General features: G+C 42.8%; 1 protein-coding gene across 1 annotated transcript; it reads right to left on the bottom strand.

Moving 5' to 3' along the window:
- Positions 1-10,927: 10,927 nt before the first annotated feature.
- LOC119339677 (aspartic proteinase Asp1-like) lies at positions 10,928-16,236 on the bottom strand. Its single transcript, XM_037611647.1, has 10 exons — positions 16,119-16,236; positions 14,461-14,749; positions 13,993-14,110; positions 13,358-13,593; positions 12,775-13,011; positions 12,050-12,188; positions 11,786-11,968; positions 11,620-11,689; positions 11,418-11,529; positions 10,928-11,027 (listed from the first exon to the last, which is right to left on the bottom strand). Exons 1-10 carry the CDS (start codon positions 16,234-16,236, stop codon positions 10,928-10,930), a joined length of 1,602 nt encoding a protein of 533 aa, XP_037467544.1.

The following is a 16,236-nucleotide window of genomic DNA, read 5'->3' as shown; positions in this document are numbered from 1 at the left end:
GTGGGCCAGCTGATGAGTCGTGTATAACGGGGAGTTAACGGAAATGTACTGAAACGTACCCGGAACGCAAGTTATAGGGTCGGTCCGTGTCATTTTTCAAGTTTACGTATGCATTTGTACGCGGAATGCAAGTTTATGTATCATAGTGTAATTAACTCTTTTTTGGTTAATCACATATTTTTTGAATATAACTATAGATGAAAAAAATCATTCGTGGAACCCATAAAATTTACAAATATTTATCCAAGTGCTTATGTGCTAACTTCGTTTAGATGATCTTTTGGCTAGAAGAACACACAAAAATCCTGGGCAAGGTGGATGCACAAAAAGAATTTACAAATTTTAATATTATACCGGTTAAACGTTGATCAATGTATTTTTCGGTTATCCATATCTTTCTTTCTCAGAAGGGGAGCCTTGGCGCAGTGGTAAAGTTGCTGCCTTGTGACCATGAGGTCATGGGTTCAAGTCCTGGAAACAGCGTCTTACAGAAATGTAGGGAAAGGCTGCGTACTATAGACCCAAAGTGGTCGGACCCTTCCCTGGACCCTGCGCAAGCGGGAGCTACATGCACCAGGTTGCCCATATCTTTCTTTCTCAATTTACTTGTTTGCATTATTAATTTGTTATGTTTATGATGTGGATATAGTCCCGAGGATTTAAATTTGACTAATATATTTTGTTGGGAGGAGACAATAATCCTATTCAGGGTCCACCTTGTCATCAATACCCAGTCAACAAGGTCCAAGGTGGTAAAAAAAAACTCCATCTCAGTCAACAACACTCAAGGCTCTAGGAAAGTGGCTGAGAGACCATTCATCTTGGGGTGCGCTTACTACTTATAAGCCTTTTAGCAGTTATCCTTTCCACACTTGGCTATGTTAGACTGCATTTATATGTAGCCTCTATGTATGACTTGAATCTTGTATTGTACACAATGTGTACCTCTATACATATATGAGGTAGCCACATCCATATTAGGGTGTCGTGCTGTTTTCCAAAAACTCTAAGTCTAATATGGTATCCGAGCCAAAAGTCCGAACTCATGAAGAGAGATGGGCAAGATGGGCAATATATTTCAACAGGCTACCCGTGTTTATCATTAGGAAGGATAAATGGTACACCAGATGTGCACCCTTCCAGGTCTTCACAGTAGGTAAATGTCCACTCAATGCTCAAGCGAATTCACTCGCAAAAAGAAATGCTCAAGCGAATTGCTGTGCTCAACAAATCAAAGGAGAAACCAGAACGAATTGACAAAGTAAAAAATGGAGGCAAGGAACGAAGAGAGACCAAGTCTAAATGAGGGCCGAATAGCCAAGGCCCACTAATGCATGGATGAGAAAACCAGTGCGCCAATAACTATGAATACCCCCACCTTTAACTAATATATTCACGGACTCGTGGAGCTAGGCTTTTACACCGGAATATGCAAATGGTGCTCAGGCACCCTGGAGTCCATTTCCAGAAAGCCATTTCTTACAACGCAATTCTTAGAAAAACTTTTTAAACATGCATATACATGTATACTATGTATGTGCAAAACTTCATACTCCCTCCGATCAATATTAATTATCAGTGATTTAATACAATTTAGTATTAAATCAGTGACACTTAATATGAATTGGAGGAGTAACATTTTAGTTTCAGACTTGGCGACAGAAAAAATAAATATGTAATTTCAATTGGGCTTGTTGGGACGTAATTTTTTTTCTACAGTTTACAAATTATTATTTTTTCAAAATAAAATTTCGTGGACCCGTAGTGAACACACAAGTTTCGATAAGTTTGCATTGGCTTTTACACCTCATACCGACCATAAGCATGGGCAACCTTGGTCATTTGTCTAAGCACCACCCCTATGTAAGGCCTACATCACATTCATTAGAATAAACTCAACGGGAGGACATCAGCGATCTTGAACCTCTTAATAGCTGTGTTCATGTTGTCTTGCAAATACTGGAACATCGGTACAATAATGTCAGTTAGTATTGTCGGTTTTTAAAATTCATGCCGCCTCCACTACCCAAGTAACCACCTCAAGCTGGATTATTGCAGGCGGCTTTGCACCGTGGTGACGTAACCACCTCCGAGAATAGTACTCATCAATGGTTCTGCTTTCTCGAGTGTCATTTTTGCTGAGCGTTTTTCCACAGAAATTCGACAAAGGCCATTTTTGCCGTGTGTCTAAGAAAAGCCGCTCAACAAAAAGCATAACATTCAATGTATAAACCTGTGGTAGATATTCGTTTTTGCGGCTTATCAATGAGAAATGTCAAACTAGCAATGAATATTAATTACTCTTTTGAACGACCGTATGTACATGTATACAAGCGGTAGCTGTATGAACGAGTGCTCTTAGGGCATCTCCAAATCGGATAGTCAAATCTCTCTATATGTACTTTGTGCGATTCTTTGCATGGGAACATATGCACGGATCTACGCATCACCTGGGGCCTCCTAATTGATTCCCTTGTCCGCAGACGATGCGGGAGAAAATTTGCATGTAGGCATTGGAGATGCCCTTATATCAAGTGACATGGCCAAGCGAGGAGGGCCAATTTCTATAGGGGGAAGTACACCGTAGCTTAGCTATAGCTTATCACGCTCGTCCGTACGTATATGGCATATTATTGTTATTTCCCACATCGGAATCTCGAGGAAAGCGACAACTTTTTGTCCATGGCAGTTGTGGATCGCTTAAGGGCTAAGGCATCCAACTTGTCATATAAATTATACACGAATACTGTCATATACTAGTACTTAACTCGCGAGATAGATCAACTTTGGGTACAAAAATGTACGAATGACCTTAATCCATGCTGTGATCTCGTGATTGCTTTTTGTTTGTACTGGTGCTTGGATCGGAGATACTGCATAACCTGGTTTGTTAGGCCTCCAGACAAGACATTTGAGCAGTTACGTATTTCTTTTACTTTCTTAGTACTGTACCACAGACTGGGCATGTGGTGAGCAACATGGTGCCATGCGCTTGTCAAATCAAAACTTAGTTTAGTACTACTTCCCCCGTTTTAAAATAGATGACTCAACTTTATACTAACTTTAAAGTTGGGTCATCTTTTTAAGTTAGTAAAAAGTTGTGTCATCTATTTTGGAACCGAGGGAGTAGAACAAAGATAAAGTGTAGCCTAACCTCTCCTTGCGACCGTACATGTGTGTTTGGATGCTAATGGATCTACAACATTACTCTTTGGCCAACTCGATATTTTGATGAGAACCTGGCGGCCCTCCGTATGCGACGGAATCATCTTTAGTCTGCGAAATGTGCTGGACATAATTCTTTTGATTTTATAGATGTATTTCCTCCGTTCGGAATTACTTGTCACAAAAATGGATGTATCTACAACTAAAATACATCTAGATACATTCATTTCTTGGACGAGTAATTCCGAATGGAGGGAGTATAAAATATCAGTTAGGAAACGAAAAAATATTATGGACAAGAAAATTTATTCTGAAATGAATATCAAATGCACCAGAAGCAATTTTTGTCTTTTAATTGTCAATTAATCTTTAACCTTCAGAAACACCATAACAATGTGCGTGCGTGCGTGCATGTGCGCGTGTGTTTTCCTTTAGTCAAATTGTGAGAATGCATGAAAATAAAGTTCAGATATGTAGCCGAATGATAGATTGTATGAAATATTGCTTCGTTCTTGTGGAACTGAACTGCAAATTATGAGTCGACGGCATAATATGGTTTGAAAATTTCTACTGTGGTCCTGTAATAATTGGGACCCACATAATGCTGGCTACATGATTTCGATAAATCAATGTGATATGCTATGAAGATATTGGAAACAATGCGAGGCAGGTTCCACAACCATGATTGTAGTTTTTCAGCTCAACCCTTCATTTACCGGCTGATCATGCATGTAGAAACTTACGACATACATGTTGTGTCACACGGTTAAAAGAACTTTTTCTGCGAGAAAACTTTCGATCTATTCATCTTCAGTCATAACAGTACAACAGACACTAGAAGTAATAAAAATTAAATCTAGATCCGTATACCACTTAGCGACTACAAGTAATGAAGCAGGCCGAAGGCCCGCCGACATCATTACCCCTCCCCCTTCGGAGCTGGGCAAAACATGTTGTAGTAGACAGTTGGGAAGTCGCCGTGCTATGGCCCCATAGTATTAGCACACCAGAATAGCAACCACCGCCGATGAAGAGTAGCGTAGATCGGAAGGATCCAATCTGAAGACAAATGAACGAAGATGAACGATTAACAGATCCGAACAAATCCACCAAAGACAGAACCAACACAGACACACCTCTGCATGCCTACGGACGATACTAGATGCACCATCGTGACATTATCCCATCTTCAGAGAGCCATCATTGTCTTGTCTTTCCCGAGCAGGACACAAAGACTAACATAATTCAAAGAGATATCTAAAAATGGAGCCCTCCTGCTAGCAAGGCTGGGGTCCACCACACCTCATAGCCCTAAGGTCACAAGAGACGAGGTGGACCAGCGGCAGCACCGTCGGGAGGCGGTGGAACCATAAGCTTTTTAGGAGACTGTTAAAATAAGTTAAAATGAAAATTACATCGCTACAAACTCAGAAACTTTACAAATATTTATCTAAGTGCTTAAGTGCTCCTTTCTTTTAGATGATGATTTGGCTAGAAGAATACAAAATAATGCTCGACAAAGTGGACACACCAAAAGAACTCATAGGTTTTAAAATTTTTTTTAGAAAAGAAGGAAGACCCCCGGCCTCTGCATCTGGGCGATGCATACAGCCATTTTATTAATTATTAACACAAGACCTTAGAAAGTCATACAACAATAAGACTAAAGCCACCGTCTAAGCAACATCTGTCGCTACTCCTATCAAGTGGATGAAGGGGCACTGGTAGTCTGGGCCTAATATGAAACAAACTTTGCAGCCAAACCTAACATCTAACGCCTGAGGTCCCAACCAGTTCGCCTGCCGGGTATGGGCACCCACCAGTCCGCCGTGCTCCTCAACCAGGACGCCTGCCGGGTATGAGGCCACCGCAGCCACCTGCCACCAATCCATCTTCAGAGATGCACTGTTGCATATACCTTGCCCGGTCTAGCTGCCGCCGACGCCACCACGACGCCAGACAGCGTCGACCTCCTACGCGAGTCCATCATCACACATCAGACGCCTAATCTCCAGGGCGCCATGCAATCGAGATCCGACACCGTCAATGTGTATGATGAAGCACCGCTCCTCCTCTTGTCACCTCCAGCCATCACGTGCTCCAAAACGATGCTCCCATGAGGGAAAGCGATACTAAGAACACCATCATCGTCCAATCCGGGAGACCCAGCACTAGTAGAAAACATGGCTTTAGTCACAGGGCAGTATTCACATTCGTCCCGGTTCAGTCACGAACCGGGACTAATGTGAGCATTCGTCCCGGTTCGTGTGGCTAAGGCATTCGTCCCGGTTCACCTGGGCCCTTTAGTCCCGGTTGGTGCCACGAACCGGGACTAAAGGATGCGATGCCCATTAGTCCCGGTTGGTGGCACCAACTGGTACTAATGGGCTTTGAGGCATTAGTACCGGTTCATGGCACGAACCGGTACTAAAGGTCCCATTTTCAAACTCTACCCCCATTGGACCGCATTTTCAGTTTTAGAAAAAACAAAAGAAAATAATGGAAATGTCAAAAAAATAAAATAAAATAAGTTTCCCATGTGATATGTGGTCTAGTTGTTGGGAAAATTAACGAATATGAATTTTGACTTTATTTGCAAAATTTCTCTGGAATTTGTAAAATGGGCATAACTTTTGCATACGAACTCGGATGAAAAAGTTTTTTATATGAAAAATGATCTACTCGAAAAGTTACATCCGAATTTAACCGGGGGAACATCGTTAAACATTTTCAAAATCCTCAAAAACCTAACAGAAAAAAAGTTACGGGGCTTTTTAGATCTAGAGTGGAAAAAGTCGAAAAAAATTCAAACTGTGGTCAAACTGTTGTCAAACAATGGTCAAACTAATTATTCTAGAATAGTAGTGTTATTAAATAATTATTTCAGTTATTTTGAATTTTGGTCAAATCTGGTCAAACCGTGGTCAAACTGTGGACAAACTAATTATTCAAGAAATATTAGTGTTACTAAATAATCATTTTTTTAGAACAATAGTTTCAAACTCAAACAGTGAAATTTCTCACTTCATGCTCAAGCAAAATTCCTGAGGGTTAATAGTATTGACATCTTACTATTGTCAGCAAAACAACAAGTGCAGACTTGGAAACGAGGGAGAATAAAACCCGGAAATTAAGCGTGCTCAGGCTGGGGGAGTGGGAGGATTGGTGACCGTTCGGGAAGTTAGATGATTTAGAATGATGAGGGGTGGTTAGAGATTAGAGGATAAATTGAGCAGTGATGAGGGGTGGTGATTAAAGATTAGAGGTTAAAATAATTCAGAAATTTGAAAATAAAAAAAAATTCAAAAAAAAAATTTCAAAAAAAATTTCACAAAAAAATCATAAAATTTCCTTTAGTCCCGGTTGGTGTTACCAACCGGGACTAAATGTGGAGCTCCACGTGGCCGCGGCCTTTAGTCCCGGTTCGTGTAAGAACCGGGACTAAAGGGGAGAGGCATTAGTAACGACCCTTTAGTCCCGGTTCAAAAACCGGGACTAAAGGGCCTTACCAACCGGGACAAAAGCCCCTTTTTCTACTAGTGCAGGGCTAGGGTTTCCCCCGGAGCATCCCAAGCCTGATGACGCTAGCTGCAACGACGATGCCTCGACAAGGAAACGACATCAAAGATGCCGCCATCGTCCGCCATGACCGTAATCGGCGCGATTTTCATCAGCAGTTGCGCCACTGGGCGTACGCCGCCGGCCTCGCTGGTCCCTTCAACCGTACCAAACTCCAAAACGATGCCTTGAAGAGGGACTACGACGCAAAAGCACTGCCATCGCTCGATCCCGTGGAGATCTAGGGTTTCCCCCGGAGTTGCCTGAGTTGTCAAGGACCAGACAAGGATGGAATCCCGCAGATCCGTCCAGCTACCGACGTGTCGCACTCGCCATCGCGCCGACCGTGACCCGAAGACCAAGCTCACGCCTGGGCCCAGATATAGCCGCGCCGCCGCCGATCTAGTCACGCCGCCGCCGTCCCTGGCGACCGTGATGCCCCAGATCTTGAAGCCGCCTGCCATGGGGTATGGGATCGCCGGAGCGCCGCTAGCCCCCGCCATGACGTCCGGCCGGACGCCACGCTCCAGCCCGAGGGCGCCGGCCTGCGCCAGCTCCTGACGAGCTTGAGGGCACCTAGTCCCCGCCGCCGCCGGCGACGGCAAGGCTTTGCCTGGCCGCGCCCTCGGGCGGCGGCGTGGGAGGAGGAGGACGATAGGGGGAGTCGGGGGCGACGCGATCTGGGGGCCTCCCAGCCGCCGCACGGGGGCGACTCGGGAGGAGGAAGTATACCAATAAGACGTTGATGTATGTATTTTTCTCTTAACTAGACATCTCATTATCCCTTTTCTTCTTTTCAATTTAACTTCTTGAGATAAGTTTGACTAATATATTGTGTTGGGAGGAAATAAATAATACTCTTTAGGGGTCCCACATTGTCCACAGAGCTTGTCAACAAGGTGCAAGGTGTTCAAAAAAAAAGGATAACTCATTCAACAATGCTCAAGGCTTGTCATGAAAAGTCCTAGGTGATTGTCATGGTCAACTAATCAAAGTAGAGAGCCGAAAAAAGGACAAAGTAAATAATGGAGGCAAGAAACAAATGACTATAATGTGGGGGTGGAGCGACTTGTACACTATGTCTCTGGGGTATTTGAGAGCTGATTTTGATGGGGTGTCCAAGATCGAATATAATTTAGGTCTAGAACTACGTCATCTTCGTCGTTGCGTTGGATGTTTAAGTATAAGTTGTCCCCTCCGGTTTGTATGTGTGGATATTGTGATGGGCCGCAGGTCATATGGACGCCATTCTTCCCAAGTCTCTTGATGTCAACCGACTCGGTCTTCCCTTTTCATGGCTTCTCATCCCTTTTTCAAGGGGTCTGAGTGATCCCACATTTGAGCGTTCCCTTTTTGACAGTGGATTGTTCAAAATACCACTTCCGAGATTTCCAGAAGACCACTCTGGACCTGTACGCAACTAGATGTGTGCGTTATACGGATACATCCATTTTGAAGCACTTATTCTTATTATAATTATTCATTATTATCCATGTTTTCTAGATGATCATATCATAGTTATGAATTTTTTGTCTAAATTTTAATGTTCCGATGTGGAAATTACCATAAAGGTGCAGAAAAGCACAAAAATGAGTCCTAATGGAGAAAATATTTCTCAGAAAAATACCAACAAAGAGAAAGTGGGTATCCATGAGAAGATAATCATGGAGCAAAAAATGGGCCAATGAGGCCCCCTATGGAGAACAATGCTTTCTCTAATCTAAGAAGGTGTTTGACGCCCAAGTGCAGAGGTTTGTTACAAGAATTTCCCTCAAGGGGACGACCTGAAGGTTTATGCAACTGGTAGAAGTCTTGCAAAACAACCAAAGATCAGTACCTATGCACAAACAAATACATAATTTGACTAGACCTCCAACAAAACTAGTAAGATGGTCACTCTTACCAGCCTGGCTAGTTATACGGATAATTGTAAATTGTTTTTGGACTTATTGATTGCAATGAAAGAAAATAAAGTCTAGATTGTAAATGAAATAAAAAGAATACATTGATCAAGGTTGAAAGAAATATGGATGAATGGACTGGGACTCACACTTCTGCTAGCGACATCACTCCAATAGAACAACATGGCATGGTGAAAAGTTATAGTTGCGTATTGATTTGATTCTTGTCTTTATGAGTAGGATTATGCATGGGATAATTGCATATAGGCATTGATACCTCTCCAGAGTATCTAACTTTTTTGGTTGTTTCATGCCATTATCTTACTACTTTCACATGTTTTTGGCAACAATTTATATTATTTCTATTTGTACTAACCTATTAACCTAGTGCCAAAGGCCAATACCTGATTTCTATCTTTTGGGGTCTTTAGGTGAAAAATGCACTTAGCCGGAACGACCTGCAAATTATGTGGATTTTTTTTTTGTAATATATCTGATTTTTTAGCGCAAGAACAAACATAAGATGGTGCCTACGGGCTCCACAAGGTAGGGGCCGCTCCCTAGGGCGCACCAGGGCGCCTTGTGCCCACTAAGTCGGTTGGAGCTCTCCTTGGGGCGCAAGAGAGCTAATATCAGGAAACAAATTTGTTAAAATATCAGCACGATAGGAGTTATGGATCTCCGAATATTTATTAAACGGTGCTCGGCCAGGAAAACAGTCCCGAAAATAGAGAAGAAAACCTAGAGAGAGATATCCAATAACATAGGGTCTCCCACTCCTCGAGGTGCGTGGTGGCCAAGGACCAGATGGGAAACCCTTCTTTCTTCTAAGGGGAAGGCCAAGCAACAAGAAGAAGGAGGGGGGCTCTCTCGCCATTTCTTCCTGTAGCGACGGAACGCCGCCGGGGAATCATTGTGATGGCGATCTACATCAGCAACTTCGCCGTGGTTAACAAGAACATTCTCCGCCTCTATGGAGCATTGTATCCTCTCTCACCCCACCGCAATCTCTACATGGAAATGGTATTTTATGCTATATATTATTATCCAATGATGTGTTACAACTATATGATGTTTGAGTACATTCCTTTTGTCATTTGGTTTGTTTGGCAATCATGATTGGTTTCAGTTCCATATTTTATTTTGGTGCTTTCCTTTTGCCATTATGGTGGAATATCATCTTGAGCTTGTGTTCCCTTGAAACAAGTGGGGTCACAATTCTCTTGTTAAGGAACAAACTTCATCTTGGGGTATTGATCTTCTTCCCACTCAACTCCATTGGCATTGAACTTTTGTTCAAAACCAACACCTTGATTCTTCCGGTGTGTTCCTTGCTTGCGTACAATTTCCTCAAATTGTTTACTTCCAGCAAGGCTCTTGTAAACACCTTTATCTATAATTCCCTTTAATAAGCTATTTTCTTGCTCAAGTGTGACTTGGCTAAGAGAATCATTAGTGTAATCTAGAGAACTACTAGAAGCAACAATATTGCATTTAACATGGTTATTGTTACTACTAGCTGAAGAATCCTTCTTGTTCGTATTGCTAGGTTTTACTTGTGGCATATAAGTAGACAAGAGTAAACACTTGGCAATATAAGAAGAACTCTTCTTTCGAAGATCATCATTGATAGCTTTTAGGAACCCATGCTCTTGCTCTAAATTTAGCTTCTCGAAGCGTAGCTTCTCATGAGTCCTTAGGAGCTCTCTATGATCCTCTAGAGTTGTTTCATGAGCTAACTTAAGAGTGTTTAGTTATTTAGTTAGATGCTCAATCTCCTCCTTATCATTGTCATTCATTTCATCTTGATTAGCATGAATACAAGCAATTTCATCATAGTTTTCATCACTACTGTTGTCAACAAGTAAATCATCATCACCTAGCAAATTATCTTCATCACTATTGAAATCAACATACTCCGGGTGTGATACCTTGGGGCCTTTAGCCATGAAGCATCTTCCAATTCCTTCATTTGGTGAGTCAAATATGTCATAGGAGTTGGATGATACAAGTGCAAGACCGACAACACCTTCATCTTGAATATATTCGTTGTCGGGAGTGATAGCTTCTCTCGGAGTCGTTGTCGGAGGCGGAACCAGATACCCATTCACAAATGTGAAAAGGTAAATGCACAGTCGGACGGAAGGATAGAGCGAGGGTAGGTTTTTTAGGTGAAGAAAACATTCCGACTTAAACTTGAGGAATTGGGGAGGAACTGAGGAGTAACTCCTCAAATACTGAGGAGTTAAAGTTTCAAAGGTAGGGCCTAGTCATGGTTAAGTCCTAATAAAAAAATTATGGAGTTAAAGGTTTTTAGGTGAAAGACCAGAACCTAGGACACTGAACACAGGATTTGACACAGATATACTGGAAAAACGACTTGTCAAAAAGTTGCCTTGGACACTGAAACGAATATAAAGCATAGATATATCACCCAACTAAGATAAAGAAAAGTAAAGAACAATTCAAGCCAAAGATGTAAAATACAGATTCCATCTTATTACGAACAGGAGCAGCATACTGGTTAATATATTCCTTTCCGCCAATGTGATATGGCATGGTCATCCTTCTCCACTTACATCGTCCAGTTTACCCAGCCATGTTACTATAATTTTTATCCGCCTATTGCCTATTCTGTGGATTGCAATAGCTTGAACTCTCTTCAGTTCCGAGAGTGTCACTATCTCAGGGTTTTCAAGCCAATAGTAGCTTCCTCCAGTTGGCCAGTTCCATCAATAATGATATATCCAGCTTTCTAACGGATGGGCTAAAAGTTGGATTATAAGCAAATACCATGTAAATGAAGATATAATATACTTAGTGCCCCTACTGCATGATCCACGGATCCATCCAAGTTTCCCTTTCTCATTGTCATAAATTACCAACTGATCCTGCATTGTGATATCTACAAACAGAAGATCAAATCGAACTATCACACAAAGATGCAAGGTATGATCATTTCAGAGACCGGGTTGTGTGAGTCCAGACTTTGTACCTCCAATTATGTTGAAATTAAGTTTAGCCACCGACCCGTCAAGGATGCCCAAGCACACATTTCCATTTTTCTGGCACAAACAATTGAGGATATCTTTAGCCTTTGTTTTTCCAATAAAAAGTTTGTGGCACACTACTAGTATTCGGTTGGGTTATCAAATACTTACCGTAACAATGAGGTAGTTTTCAGGAGCGATCTCCAGGGCTGTATTCTTCAAAAACATCAGGAAGAGTGATTTGAACTCCTTCTTGATGTCAGACACAGATTTAAACACTTTCTGCCCTTTCCAGCAAAGAGGTAGACTGGGGTCAGACACCTTCGTAAGTGACTTGCTGAGACCAGCTTGGATCTGCAACATTAGCATCTCATTAATGCATTGTTTCCTTCTTCGGATTCCTGGCAACAAGAATGTAGTGTGTTTCAAATCTACCGCAGAAACAGTCGCTTGGTATGGCTGGGCAGCGAAGTACGTATAGGTGCTACCGCTGTCAAATACCACCTCCGTTGGCTTCACTCCTAGTGGGCGTTTATCGAAGTAAAGTGTTCCTGAGCCAGGTGAGTAGTAATTCCTGAAAGTACAAGTGCTCTATTACATATGGAATCATGAGAATCACGTAAATCAAAAACACCTACAATTCAGTTTAGGCCATAAACAGATTGTGTTATTACTTTATAACAAAAAAGAGCATGTTTAGTATTCCTAGATTCTTTTATTTGTATAAGCCACTGCTATAACAAACAGCATCATCTACAACTTCCCTCGTTAAAAGGATGATCTAAAGGCCACGGGCTGGTTAATAGACAGCAAACAAGAATGAGAGTTGCAAATGTTTGTTTGCCAAAAAGCAGCATCAACAATTTGTCATAAAAAACGGATGTGAAAAACTTGCCCTCTCATGATTGCGAACGGCAAAAAGGTAACTTCAAATTTTAGTTATTCTCCTTGGTCACGGAAATTATTCGGGAAGTGTGTTTGATGGATGCAATGTCGCTACTCACTGGTGATCAAGAACTCAACTAAATACAAAAAAAAGACCAATTGTTATTAGAGCTAAAACAAACAAAACTTAAACATCTTTACCTGTATTAAACTTTAAATGAAAGTATTGTTCCCTCCATGAATAACAAACAAACATCATGGATAACAGTGCGTACCCAGATGTGCTACGAGCCATCGGCACCCACATTGCGCGCGAGGTAGACACGATATCATCCCCAAAGTAGAGGAACCCTCCTCCGTTCGTACTGAGGCAATGGGCAAGTACATTCTTGGTGATGCCTTGCTGCTTGAGCTGCGAGACCAAGCTAACTGATCCCCTCCCAAGCCCAAGCAAGCCATCTGTCGCTGCCTGCACTGCCCCATTCTTTCCCACCTGCTGGTCATAGCCACAGCTACACAAAATATAGAAGCAGATATAAAGAACTAAATCCAGCCACCACTAATGACGCAATGCTTCACAAAGTGCAGTATTTTTTTTATTTTTTTTGAAAATTCACACAGTGGAGTTACTGAAAGGTCAACAAGAACAAATTCAGTCTCACTAAGGGGGCAATGCTCCCCAAGGTGGAGGTTGTGAAAGGGCATGAGTTGCAAAAAAGAATGAGTTACTAAAAGGACATAAAAAACAGCAGTCAGTGGTAGTAATGAGGCAATGCTTCACAAAGTGGCATAACCCAAAGGATATCAAGAACTAAATTCAGTCACCAATAATGAGGAAATGTTTCAGAATGACAATACCCAAAGGTGAGGCTGCGACTAATACGGGATGAATTCCGTAGGGTTAGGCCGAAGCTGTCGGTAACGAGCACACCGAGAGAAGTCGAGCTGTCCGTGTACTTAATTTTGTAGTCGCATTGGTGTGGTGAGGGGCACTGCTTGTTGTTAGGAATCTGTGAGCTGAGCAGTGTAGCACAGAGTGAGTCTGCACAGGGCACAATCTTGCTCTTTGTTGGCTTGTACAATGGGTGCGGCACCTGCCATAACCATTAGATCAGACCAAGAGTACGCATTTGACACCAAATCGACTACAACAGTAATAATGCACGAGGAAAGTCGTATACTTCACACACAAAAACCCAGCTTTAAAAAAATAACTGGGAAACTCACAATCTTGAAGTACAGTGAAAATAAATCTGAATTAATACCTGTAAGACACCCAACCACCGTGGAATAATTATTTAGTCTAGGCTTTTGCCCATCTTTTAACCCCCGAATGTGGCAGATGAGAATCGAAGGTCAACAATGTGGCATCGTTAAATCGAATTTTTCTATAGTGCATTAGAATAGTGACCAGTAACTGGAATTTTGAACGCATTTATGATCAAACTAGTATTGGATTAGATTTAACACTGACGCGTACTCGAGTACTCTACCTTGTTGCAGCTTTGGCAGGGAGCGTCGCACTGCAGCCAAGTGAGGTCACTGCCGGTGTCAATGTCCAAGAAGTAGGGCCTCGCCGGATCCCCAATGTTCATGGTGGCATAGTAATGCCTGCACAGACTCATCGATTCAAAAAAACGGAAATGATAAATCTAGTACGTTCGAGGTTTGACCATGGCATATCAAACATTTCAATGGTAAATTATTGACACGGTAATGACAAGTTTAGTTGACACGCATGGCAATTTTTGCAGCAAAAAACACACAGAGCTAGATTTGTCATGCGGGTCAACTACGCTTGCCATTCTAGCGTCACTAAAATTGCCATCGAAAACATTCATCGGGTTGTTGAAAAAATATAGGGAACGGAAATCAATAGAGAAGTTCATCAAATTCATTCTACGCGGAGGGACCGCGCCCGAGGAAATCGTTAGGAAACCAGAGGGGAGAAAGGTTCGTACCCGGTGGGATATACGTCGCCCTGGAGCTGGAACACGACGGACGTGGAGGAGGACGATGCTGACGCCGACGGAGACCTCGCCGGCGTCGCGGCCTGTGCTGGACCTGGGGCGAAGGGGAGCAGGAGGAGTGGCAATAGGAGGCAGGCGGGCGCCATGGCGCGAGGGGCAAGGTGATGGCGGATTGCTGGAGGCACGAGCAGCGTCAACCTGTGGGGGTTGTTAATACTTGAGTGAGTTTCTCCTCCGCGCGTCCCCTGCACGTCGGGACAAACGCCACCAGCTGCATCTCCTGCATACACATTGTGAGATGCGCTGAATTTACTCGATGCAACGGCGCGTTAAGCAACCGATACTAGACGCTTGTATATGCTCCTTCCGTCGCATAATGAGACGGACAGTATTATATACTCCCGGTAGTACGAATGTTGTCGTCATCTCTTCGGAATTTACTCCCACTTGCTTCTTGAACGCGCTGAAAGATTCTCTCACTGTTTGAGACCATTTCGCCTCCGCGTATCACCCGCTGTTGATAAAACTAGATTCGGAGTACCATGATGACTATATTATAAGGGACCAGTATAAAACCGAATCATTACATGGTCATACTTACTTCGTTTCTTTTTACTCCGCATATAAGATTTGGTCAAAGTCAAACTACACAAAGTTTGACCAAATTTATATAAAAAAATACGAACATCTACAATATTAAAACTATACAGTATGAAAATACATTCCATGGTGCATCTATAATGTGGATTTCATATTTCAATATTTATATTTTTAATATAAAATTAGTTAAACTTTACTAAGCTTGACTTTGACCAAACCTTATATACAGACTAAAAAGAAACGGAGGGAGTATTTTCTTTTGTGGATCTTGTAGACGTTGGATCTACATCCAAGCTACTCCTTCTTTTCACGTCAAAAGAAAAGATTACTCTTCCTTGGAAAAAAAGAAAAAAAAGAAAGGCTACACTTTTTTGTACCTAATTAGGGCATCTTCAATACTGACCCTCAAATTTGCTTCGGCATCATTCCGCAGACAGGGGGACTAGTTCGCGGACATGGATGTGGGAGCAGGCCATCCAACGCTGCTCACAAAAATTTCAACCACTTTTTGAACTAAAATGATGAAATTGGTGCAAAGACGATGGATTTTATTAAAATTCTAACATAATTTACATAAAAATGTCGATAGTTTGACCGTTTAACTAAATGCTAAAAAATTCTAAACTCTATACCGTATGGCAACTTCGTACACATGGTGGCTCTGCCCTGCCGCACAGCCGTCATCGTCATCGTCCCTCTAGCGGCGACAGCCTTATTCGGAGGCTGCCTACCACTCGCGGCGTAGCCGCTCCGCCTCCTCCTGTGTGGTGCGTAGTGCCGCCCAGGCTAGTGCCAACGGCGTGGGCGGAGCCTTGGCAGCGGTCTTGACCTTGCCGGCGTCATAGGTCTCACATTCTCGCTAAGAGATCACTCCTCGCCATACTTGGCGATCTCACAATCGATGAGGCCACGACGTTTGGCGTTCGTCTCATTGGTGGTGACGGAGCAGTCTAGGGCCCACGCGACGGCGAGGTCCTGGTCGTTGAGCACTTATTCCAGTGCCTCGTCAGTCTTGGAGAACGAGGAGCAGCAGGCGGCGTTGCACCTACCGTACCACACCCACTGCCACGCCGCCCACTCCTCCTCGAAGACGACCGCCCTTGTGCCCGAGGGGCCGTCGAAACTCTTGTCTCCGATGTAATGGAGCATACGACCACGTGCCTTCAT

Source organism: Triticum dicoccoides, chromosome 7B (assembly GCF_002162155.2).
Source record: "Triticum dicoccoides isolate Atlit2015 ecotype Zavitan chromosome 7B, WEW_v2.0, whole genome shotgun sequence".
NCBI lineage: Eukaryota > Viridiplantae > Streptophyta > Magnoliopsida > Poales > Poaceae > Triticum > Triticum dicoccoides.
Note: the sequence above shows the minus strand (reverse complement) of the source record. Positions and strands in the feature narration are given on the sequence as shown.